Here is an 11,688-nt window from a genome sequence, read left to right on the forward strand (position 1 = left end):
ATTACACAGTGGCTACTGGTACTTATGGTTAACTTATTCCATCAGCAGCTCTGAAGTAAAATCTTTGATTTTGTCCATGTGGTTTGAATGATACAGAGATAGAGAACCCAATTAATCAGCTTGAGGTATTTATGTTCTGCTCCTGCTGGCTTTCTTCCCTGTTGTCTGAATTAAGCTGCTGGAACGTTGAATTGATTGGCTATCTCACAGCTTGCTGTCTGTTCTTTTTGACAGGCAATTTAGTTGCTACATGTCGGCCTCAATAAAGGGGGGGGGGCATTCAGACAACTGACATTTCTACAGACAAGCAATTTATCCAGATGGAATTTTCTACTCTGCCACACAGTCCGTGCGTAAGTGGCAGAATGTGTAATATTACAGCCTTTGTAACAGAGTTATGTAAAAACACAGTCAATGGCGTTAAAGGGTTTAGGGTAAATAAGTGGAGCCCTGGAGTATTGAGATATAAAAAACTAACAACATAGTATATTCCACTTGTCAGCTAGGATTTTGACATTCTGCTTTGTGGAAGCCTCTTCCTGAGAAATGGAAGCTGTTGGTATCATTGCTGGACACAGCCTGCTCCCGGTGCTTAATCCCTAGCAGTACTGTATCAGGAAGACGTGATGTGTCAGAACATCTGACGCCTGTGTCATGTACTGGAACACTGTAAGCATCAGACGCATCTCTGCTGTATGCAAGTAGGCATTTAATTCTGTTTATACAGACAATAAGATGTGCAGGTTGCAAACCACATTGTGACCCACTGCCATTTATATACTAGGGCACTGTAAGCTAAATATAAATGATGTAGATGTAGAACATACCCTAGAGAGCACAGCCTCCCAGTGTGAATTTGTATACTTGGAAATTGTTAATTTACCAGCTAGTACTTTAATACTGAAAGCAATTGTTAACAAATTCAATCTCTTTTCACCCAACAACAATAGCAATGAGAAGACAATAAAGCAAATGCATTATCAGGTGATATTTACACTGTAAATATTTTAGTTGTCTACTCCTGAGTGCATAGACAGAATGTGTCTAAAAAAATCTCTCTCCTGTGAGATGCTTTGCTAATAAGCTGCAACCCTGCAAGGCTGCAGAGGTTAATTGCAAGTCTGCAGAATCTCCTCTAACTACACATTATTGTCATACTCTCTTGAGTATCTCCCTCCAGCTCTAAATAGCAGTAATCATCAAAACGTTATTGTCCTTAGAGGAAAAATACTGTGTATATGATTTTAAAGTGGGGGTTTACATATCTTTAAATCAGCAAAAAAAAAAAGCAAAATAGAACTGTACACCCGAGCGGGGGGGGGGGGGGGCAGGAGGTTCTTATTAAGGCACATTTGACTATTATTGTACTCAATTGTAAATCTCCTGCTCGTCTGAGATGTGGCCAGTTTTAAAATGGACAATGCCAGTGCAGCCTGTAACCAATCAGATTATCAGTATGTTCACAGAAGCACATATTATTTCAGGAGATAATAGTGTAGGAAGCAGTGACCAGTCCACTTTTGTATCTGTGAGGACAGAGCTGCATGTGACAGTGTCAGGTCACAAGGAGGGGCATGTAGGCAAGTAGGAAGTCACATACCAAGAGTTAATATAGGAAGAAGCATTGTTCCCCAACAACAGAGGGTAGCAATGGGAAACTCCTGTCACACTGATGAAGTAACATTGTGATGTAAAATGCACCTCTCTATGAAATAAATAATAATAAATATCCCTATTTTTTGTTTTTGTTTACAAAACTATCTTCTTTTCCTTTTATCCTAGTGGCTAGCAAGGTACAAAGCACATTTGTTAGCATATTGATAACTAATTTCCCCACAGTATGCATGCCATAGATGACTTGGGAACTGAATCATTGTTAAAGTACTGTATGTTTAGCATGAGTCAAAACATGAATGTCTCTAGACAGCAATTATCCAAGCATACGTTAATCTTATCATAAGATTCTTATGTCATGCACAGGTTATCATAGGTTCTCTTAGTCTTATTAATAACAAATAAGGATTGGCAGGGCAAGATGTCCAGGTATGCTAGAAGTCTACTCACTAGGTCATCAGCCCCCTAAACAAATGCAACACCACCCTGCCTGTATCTCTCCACATTTCAGCCAAGGATTGAACTCCTTTATTTAAATTACACAAAAGCGATTTTAACTATAGATTTAATTGCTGGTAACAACATTAAATATAGCAGTAAACCCATACCTGACAGTTATATTACTAAAATCAAACTGGTATAATATGGTACCTTTCAACATAGATGTTTTTTCCTGTTCCAAGGGAATAGAGACTGCAGAGGATCCGATAACAGGAAACTTGCACATCATCCACTGAAGGAAAATAGGGACAACATTTACTGTATCTAGTTCATGAATTACCGATTACAGTATTGATCACACACAAAGATATCTCCAGAATAAATTCTAGCTTGTCGCTTTATCTATACTTCTCTGCTCCAATATCACATAAAAAAAATGACATTTCCTGCTTTGCTTTTTGTCAGCGGTTCTTATATCTGAATTCTCATCTTTTCGGAACACATATTGTTCTTACATTATTCCCCCCATGAACACACACCATTTATAATTATCAATAGTGACAGTAGAGTTTCATTCTTACAGGAAGGTACAATGAAGCCTAAAAACAATAGGTATGAAATTACACACTTGGAAGTGCTCACTGACCTTGCCCTCTTAATAAAAGCCCTTGCATTAGGAAAATACATTCTCTTGTCCTCTCCAATTTCCTCTGTATATCATTATAATGTCTATGGATCCCTGCTCCTGGATTGTACTAAAGACTTGAGTTAAGTGTGTGTGTTTACAGGGAGGAAATAGCAGCTACACCTTAAGTGTCTCAATGTTTCCTCTAAACCAATCATCTACTGATTGGCTCTTTTGATGAAAGAGAAGCTCCTTGCTGGTTTTGATAACAATGGAGCAGTTCAATAGCCGATTGGTGGACATGAAACATATTAAGTGATATTTTCTCTGTCTAAACCTTCACTTGAAATTCAAGTCACAGTGCAATCCAATTGACAGAAGACAGTATACTGTTTGGTATACAGTATGTTTTTTTTTAGCTTAAGCGCTTCTTTAAGGAAGCTGAATGTAACCTTCAAACCACTAGAACCATCATCTTTTTCTCACAAAGCACTCCTTTTAATTTTTATTGTAGTCATTTGAAACATACTTGTAGCCCTGATAAATTTTGTAGTCAATTCCAACTGCCTTGGGACCGACATATCTGATACAATCTGCTGAGCATCTCATGCTTATAGATATACATGCTATTAAAAGTTATATTTTGTGTAGGATAAAGTCAGGATTTAAATAAGGAATGAACATACACAGCAAATCAACACCAAATTGGTGACGAGCCACGTGTTCAAAGATGGAGGTCAGGATAGGAAGCAGTGCCACTGTTGTGTAATTAATATTCTGAGAGACTCCCTTCATCTGAGTCCTTGAGTGAGTGAACTTTCCCAGCTTCAGATTTTCCAAAGTCTTTTCCAAGTCTTCTGCAGCATTTTCAAAGAAAGCGCGAACTCCAGCCTTTACCAGCTCAGAACCAGATTTCATCACTGTGCTAAACGAGCAGGAAAAATAGACAAGTTTGTGTTAAATTGTGTTAAATAGTCTATGATTTTGCGATTTAATCCAAAGCCAAAATCAACATGAAATTCAACAAGTTATTCCCTCATGCCAGATCCCTCACACCACATTCTTCTCCTACACTTCCCAATCCACCCTGTAACCAAGGTCAAAGACTCTGCAATCACCTCACCCTACAACTTGACCCCTCAACCCGATTACCTTCCATCTTCTCTGCTCCCTCTCCACCAATCCTTGCCCACATCTAGCTTACCTCTTCAACATTTCTCTCTCCACTGACAAATTTACATTATCCTTTAAACATCTCACTAATCCTAAAGAAATTATCTCTCGAACCAGCCTCTCTCTAACTGCCCTATTTCATTCCTCCCCTTTGCCTCCAAACTGCTTGAGCGACGTCTGTACAACCACCTATCTCAGTTTCTCTCCCGCCACACCCTTCTCAACTCTATTATTATTATTACCGTAGATTTATAAGGCGCCACAGTTCTCTGCAGTGCCGTACAGTAGGGAAAGCAGTACATACATAAAACACGACATACAATGTAGACAAAATAAATGCAGACATGAAAACAAAGGGTATGAAGGTACGAAGGACCCTGCTCATTAGAGAGCTTACATTCTAAGTGGAAATGGGCACAGCTGATACAAGAGGAGCAAGTGCGGCTCAGAGTGGAGAGTGGGACAGTAGTGAGGGTGCATTAGTATGAATAGTGTTATCGGGGATAAGGTCACCTCTAAAAAAAGAGATGGGTTTTCAAAGGGCGTCTAAAGATTTGAAGGCTGTGATAAAGTGTGATTGAGCATAGTAGGGAATTCCATAAGTGGGAAGCAGCAAGGGAGAAGTCTTGTAGGTGGGAGTGAGAGGTGGTTACCAGAGACGAGACAAGGTGCAGGCCAGAGGTACATCAAAGAGGGCGGGAGGGAGAGTATTTGATATTAGTTTTGAAATTTATGCAGGGGTAATGTTTTGAGGGCTTTGTAGGTAAGGGTGAGTAATTTGAATTTGATTCTGGAGGACACAGGAAAGTGGTGCAGTAGATGTAAAGCGGTGAGAGGAGGATTAGTTTTGCAGCAGCATTTAGGACGGATTGAAGTGTGGATATATGAGTGTCAGGAATGCCAAATAGCATGAGGTTGCAATAATCAAGAAGGAAGATGATGAAAGAATGGAATTTTGGTAGCATGTTGAGTAAGAAAAGAGCATATTCTGGCAACGTTTTTAAGGTGGAGTCGACAGGACTGGAAGAGAGTCTAGATATAAGGAATAAAGCAGAGGGCTGAAACAAGTACAACACTAAGGCAGCAGGCTTGGGAGACTAAGAAAATTGTGATGTTATTGACAGTGAGGGAGATTTGAGGGCAGGTAATGACTCTGGCAGGTGGAAACATAATAAGCTCTGTTTTGGACTTGTTGAGCTTTAGGTAGGGTTGGGACATCCATGCAGAGATAGCAGAAAGACAGTTGGTTACACAAGAGTAAGAATGTAATAGAGAAGGAGAGAGGTCTGGGGAAGAGATATAGACTTGGGTGTCATCAGCACAAAGGTGGTATTGGAGGCCGAATGAGCAAATTAGTGCCCCAAGAGAAGAGGTGTACAATGAAAAAAGTAAAGGGCCAAGACCAGAGCCTTGTGGGACTCCAACAGATAGTGGGAGTGAAGGGGAGGATGTGCCAGTGGCAGAAACATTAAAGAAGCGGTTCAACAGGTAGAAAGTGAACCAGGAAAGAACTGTGTCATGAAGGCCATGTAATGTAAACTCTATGTAATTAGGCTTCTGTGCCCAACATTCCATTGAGACTGATTACCTCACAAGAGTAATCAAAAATCTATTTTCAGTCACTTCTTCATATTCATCCTCCTAGACTGCTCTGCAGCTTCTGACAGTGTTGATCACCCACTTTTCATGCGCACCTTCACTCCTTTGGCATTTGTCACCCAATTCTTTTATGTATTACTTCCTATCCATCTAATTGCTCCTTCAGTGTCTCTAGTTCTGGTACATTCTACCTTCCACTACCTTCATCATCATCATTTATTTATACAGCGCCACTGGTTCCGCAGCGCTGTACAGAGAACTCACTCACATCAGTCCCTGCCCCATTGGGGCTTACAGTCTAAATTCCCTAACATACACAGACAGAGAGAGAGAAAGAGAGACTAGGGTCAATTTTAATAGGAGCCAATTAGCCTACCAGTGCCTACCAGTATGTTTTTGGAGTGTGGGAGGAAACTGGAGCACCCGGGGGAAACCCACGCAAACACAGTGAGAACATACAAACTCCACACAGATAAGGCCATGGTCGGGAATTGAACTCATGACCCCAGCGCTGTGAGGCAGACGTGCTAACCACTTAGCCACCGTGCTGCCCATCACACAAGACTCTGTTCCCAGCCTCTGCCCTTCTCACTGCAAACCTCTTCTCTTCGTAAACTTATTCACTTATTCAGCCTCCTCTACTCTGACGACAGCCAAATCTACCTCTCTTCCCCGACCTGTCTCTTCTGTACTACATTTTGTAACTAACTATTACTCTGCTATCTCCACATTGACACCCTAACAAAACCTAAAGCTCAACATGTCTAAAACTGAGCTTATCATTTTCCCTCCTCCTGGATTCACCACCACCCCTCAAATTAACTTTCCCTCAGCATCAGCAACACCACAATTTATACAGTCTCCCAATCCTGTTGTCTAGGTGTAAACACTTGCCTCTGCTTTGTTTCTCATGTTCAGTCTCTCTCCTAGTCTTGTTGCTTTCACACTGGAAAATTTACTAGAGTACTCCTTTTTCTTACCGAAGATACAAACAAAACTCATTCATTCTGTCATCTTCTTTTGCCTTGACTACTGCAATCTCCTCCTATTCCCCTCACCCACTTATCCATGCTTTAAGCTGTCCAAAATTATGTGGCAAGACAATCCTTCCTATCTTGCTGTTCTATATCTGCAGCACCACTCTCAAATCCTTATATTGGCTCTTCAAGTCCTCTGGATTTAAATTCAAATTACTCAATCTTATCTACAAAGTCCTCAACAACACCACCACCAGCGCCTCTCCTCTAATAACCACTCCTGCCTACAAGATTTCTCATGTGGCAACACCAACTTATGGAATTCCTTACCACGTTCAATCAGCCTCTAACCTAGCCTTCAAATCATTAAACGCTGTCTGGAAACTCATCTCTTTATTAGAGCTTACCCTAATCCCACCTATACTAGTCAAACCACTACACTCAGGGGCGGATTGGCCATTTTCCCGATAGGCCGATGACACCCCCCATGACGTCATGAGGCCGCTTGAGCTGTAGAACCAGTGCTCAATATTTTGGGACAGAAGCTGGATTGGCTCGGCCGTGCGCTGCTCTGCCTGTTCCCTTACAGAGTCAGTCGCGGCCATTTGTAAAGGCACCGCAACCTCTTTGCACATGCGCATTTCTGCCCCCTCGTCGACGTCTGTGAGCCGGCCTCACCAGAAGAAGTGCCGCGGGCTGCTCCTCACGTCCACCTCCCTTTCATTCCTCTCACTCGCTGAGGAAATGACGCTGCCTGTTCCTGTACAAAGTAAGCCTGCACACCTTTACATACACGCTCCTCTGTTTTCCCCTCTATGTTAGTTTCACCCTCTGTTTATGCTTGTAGCAGTCTGCTCCCTACCATTCTGTGTCTGTCCTTGTCAACACCTATTTCTGCCCCCCGTTGTGGATGTGCCTCTGTCATTTTGTGTATGTGCCTCTGACCCCTCCCCCCCTTTCCTCTGGACAAGAGGTGGTTGTCAAGCAATGTGCCCCCACTTTGCACACTTTCTTTAACTGTTATCATCCACTGACTATTAAGAATCTTTACATTTTCCTTATTAAACACTTTGCAATTATAACTTTGTTCCCCTCCCCTGCCTTTGTGTGCATTCATCTCTGTCTCTTTATTGTGTGTGTGTGTCTGTCCCTTCCTTTCTCCATCTTTGTGTGACAGTCTCTGTCTACAATTTTGTACGTTTCCCCCATGTGTCTCCCCATGTTGTTCTCTGTCCCCGCCCCAAATTGTTTCTGTGTCTGTCTCCACATTAAGGGTGACGGTGCCTTTCTTTCTTCCCCTCTGTTTGTATGTCTTCCAGTGTCCCTTCATCTTATGCCCCCCCTTCTCCCATCTGCCCCCACAATTCACTGGCCTCATTACGCCTTTCCTTCCTCCTCCACTGTAAGGCGATATGGCAGGCAGAACCACTGTCGGTGGCAGCAGATCAAAAGTGACGTGGACGAACAGAAGCACAACCGTATCCAACGCCATAATTGAACGTAAGGATGGCAGGTAATCGCCTGATTTTGTGCCAAGTGTCTGAATACATTTTTGTTACATTATGGGATTTATTCATCATGCTCAAAACCCCATTAGTGCATGCGCAAATGGGGTTTTGAGACACTGCTGCTCAGGGATTCCTCAATGAAGATTTTGCATGAGGGCCTGATTTATTAAAGGATGGACTACTCTTAAATAAATTAATAGGGCTTTTGTCACTTCAAAGGTTTCTCCATGCAAAGGCATTTTCTCCACTGGCAGGTGTTACTGCCAGTAATAGCAGTATAATTGCTGGCGGTAACCCCTGCCAGTGGAAAGATTGCGTTTGCATGGGGAAGCATATTTAGCAAGTATTGTGGTGGAACTTATTCCAATGCAATACCTGTTCTGTTGTCACTATCTCAGTCACTGGCCTGGCTTACCAATGTTGTGTCTAGAGGCATGGTAACCCTGCCTACTTTGGTAGACCACACCTACAGTTGTGGCCCCGCCTACATGAGGCCACTTTAAAAAAAAATCCAGGGCCACTTTAAGTTCCCAATCCGCCCCTGACTACTCTTACAATTGTCCCAATCTCCACTGTGAACCGCACTCTCTTGCCTCAACTGTACAATTTTCCCATTAGATTATAAGATCTCTCATAAGCAGGGCCCTCTATACCCTTTATTTCTATGTCTGCATTTATTTTGTCTACCTTACCTTGTATAACCCTGTTTTATGTATGCCCCGTTTTCAGTGTCTTGCTCTCTGGCGCATTGTGGTGCTTTACAAAACAACAACAATAATTATAATATTCTGGTATTATACAAGCAAGTGTATCTAATTTGTGGTCACATGTACTAATTTTTTATGATACCAGTGAGGTGTGGAGAGAATACTTTTGGATGATTTTTCATTTATTGAAGAAAGAATATTAATTGCCCTATTTGCCAGAAAAAAACAATGTTAACAGTTTAACAACAGAGCGGGTTAGAATAAAAACTCATAAAAAGTACCGTGTGTCAAGCGTCTGAGCCAGAATGTGTAGACAGCTCACCATGGTGGCGGAGTCACTTCCTGTAATAAAAGGACAAGAGTAAATATCTTAAAGCAAACACGTATTGTCAATACATCATGTTAATTAAATGTGTTTGCGCTGGCTACTGTGCCATTCTTGTGTTTGATACATGTGACAATGGCGCTCAAGTGACATGCAGTATTAGAAAGGATATGAAACGTACACAACAGTGACAATGTTATATTTGGGTTTGGTTGCTACAGGACAGTTTATTACTTAATTACTTAGTAACTCAAACTGTGATGTCGCCAAATAAATGAAAACTATGAAAACACACACATTGCTTCTAATTTTTAGATTTTGTTTGTGGAGTATGGTATTTATTTAAAAACAGCTCAACGGTTTAACATTACACATTAAAGCCTGCTTGAGCAGCCAGTGAGTTTCCATTTGTTGCTGCCAACACCAGGCTGGGCAATTGTAGTTCACAGTTGTGGAGAGACAGACTGCTTCAGCTGCTCTACTGTATTCATAGATTTTAAAGTGTACTAATAGCCTCATATGTCTTAAAGTGTCCTGTATAAAAAGCTAGCTAGCACAAAAAACCATGTGAACTTGTGTTTCATTTTATTTTTATATATATATAAATTGTTTCTCAGATCTTTATATATTATCTTTCACACAATACAGAAATCGTGTTAAGTGCTATTTACATGCATTATTCAGCATAGGCAACTCTTGCTTGCAGTTCCTTTCCTGACCTAACTCAGAATGACTTACCAAACAGTGAGATCCTATGTCTGACAAGAGCTGCCAGTTTGCAGAACAGACTGAAGTGACAGGGAAAGGTACAGAGGAAATGAGAGAAAAATGGTAACAAGTTAGGAAAAAAAGATGCAAAGAATACTGCGGAAATTGGTAAGACATGGACATGCAAAAAGCCCTACTTACGCATACATACAGAAATAAATTGTATTCATTTCCAATAAAACAATAAAACAGTTATGTGGCTAAGGAAGACTGAGCTGAACTACGTTGACCAGGTGCATACAGTGCATCCAGAAAGTATTCACAGCGCTTCACTTTTTACGCATTTTGTTATGTTACATCCTTATTCCAAAATGGAATAAATTCCTTTTTTCCCTCAAAATGCTGCACACAATACCGCATAATGACAACGTGAAAAGTTTTTTTGAGATTTTTCCAAATTATTAAAAATAAAAAATTAAGAAATCTCATGTACATAAGTATTCACAGTCTTTGCTCAATACTATGTTGATGCACCTTTGGCAGCAATTACAGCTTCAAGTCTTTTTGAATGTGATGCCACATGCTTGCCCAAATATAGGTGTGCCAGTTTCGCCCATTCCTCTTTGCAGCACCTCTCAAGCTCCATCAGGTTGGATGGGAAGCGTCGGTGCACAGCCATTTTCAGATCTCTCCAGAGATGTTTAAAATGGATTCGAGTCTGGGCTCTGGCTGGCCCACTCAAGGACATTCACAGAGTTGTCCTGAAGCCACTCCTTTTATATCTTGACTGTGTGACTATGGTCGTTGTCCTGCTAAAAGATGAATCGTCGCCCCAGTCTGAGGTCAAGAGCGCTCTGGAGCAGGTTTTCATCCAGGAAGTCTCTGTACATTGTTGCATTCATCTTTCCCTCTATCCTGACTAGTCTCCCAGTTCCTGCGGTTGAAAAACATTCCCACAGCATGATGCTGCCACCACCATGCTTCACTGTAGGGATGGTATTGGCCTGATGTTGAGCGGTGCCTGGTTTCCTCCAAAACATGACGCCTGGCATTCACGCCAAAGAGTTCAATCTTTGTCTCATCAGACCATGGTCTGAGAGTCCTTCAGGAGAATTTTGGCAAACTTCAGGCGCCTGCCATGTGCTTTTTACTAAGGAGTGGCTTCCGACTGGCTACTCTACCATACAGGCCTGATTGGTGGATTGCTGCAGAGATGTTTGTCCTTCTGGAAGGTTCTCCTCTCTCCACAGAGGAATGCTGTAGCTCTGACATAGTGACCATCCGGTTCTTGGTCACCTCCTTGACTAGGGCTCTTCTCCCCCAATCGCTCAGTTTAGACGGCCGGTCAGCTTTAGGAAGAGTCCTGGTGGTTCCGAACTTATACCATTATGGATGATGGAGGCCACTGTGCTTATTGGGACCTTCAAAGAAGCAGATACTTTTTTGTACCCTTCCCCAGATTTCTGCCTCGAGACAATCCTGTCTACAGACAATTCCTTTGACTTCATGCTTGGTTTGTGCTCTGAGATGCACTGTCAAGTGTGGGACCTTATATAGACAGGTGTGTGCCTTTGCAAATCATGTCCAATGAGCTGAACTTACCACAGGTGGACTCCAATTAAGCTGTAGGAACATCTCAAGCAGGATCATTTCAAACAGAATGCACCGGAGCTCAATTTTGAGCTTCATGGCAAAGGTTGTGAATACTTATGTACATGTGATTTCTTAGTTATTTATTTTTAATAAATTTGCAAAAATCTCAAAAAAACTTGTTTCACGTTGTCATTATAGGGTATTGTGTGTAGAATTTTTAGGGAAAAAGGGAATTTATTCCATTTTGGAATAAGGCTGTAACATAACAAAATGTGGAAAAAGTGAAGCGCTGTGAATACTTTCCGGATGCACTGTATACCGTACACTACATGGTTTGCCAGAAGGCCCTCTAGTGGTAATGACGTAAAAGTACAATGGTGGCTTCCAATTAAGTATAATAAATATATTGGTGTAAACA

General features: G+C 41.6%; 1 protein-coding gene across 1 annotated transcript in view; it reads right to left on the reverse strand.

Annotated features, from left to right (window-relative positions):
• RYR3 (ryanodine receptor 3) overlaps window positions 1-11,688 on the reverse strand; it is a 467,844-nt gene that overhangs the window by 163,075 nt on the left and 293,081 nt on the right. Inside the window, exons 62-65 of the mRNA XM_075193561.1 lie at window positions 9,708-9,757; window positions 8,926-8,986; window positions 3,367-3,605; window positions 2,266-2,347 (exon numbers count right to left, since the gene is read on the reverse strand). Coding sequence (XP_075049662.1) covers window positions 2,266-2,347; window positions 3,367-3,605; window positions 8,926-8,986; window positions 9,708-9,757 — 432 coding nt within the window. The remainder of the gene's footprint in view (window positions 1-2,265; window positions 2,348-3,366; window positions 3,606-8,925; window positions 8,987-9,707; window positions 9,758-11,688) is intronic.

Source organism: Mixophyes fleayi, chromosome 12, assembly GCF_038048845.1.
Source record: "Mixophyes fleayi isolate aMixFle1 chromosome 12, aMixFle1.hap1, whole genome shotgun sequence".
In the NCBI taxonomy this organism is placed as follows: domain Eukaryota; kingdom Metazoa; phylum Chordata; class Amphibia; order Anura; family Limnodynastidae; genus Mixophyes; species Mixophyes fleayi.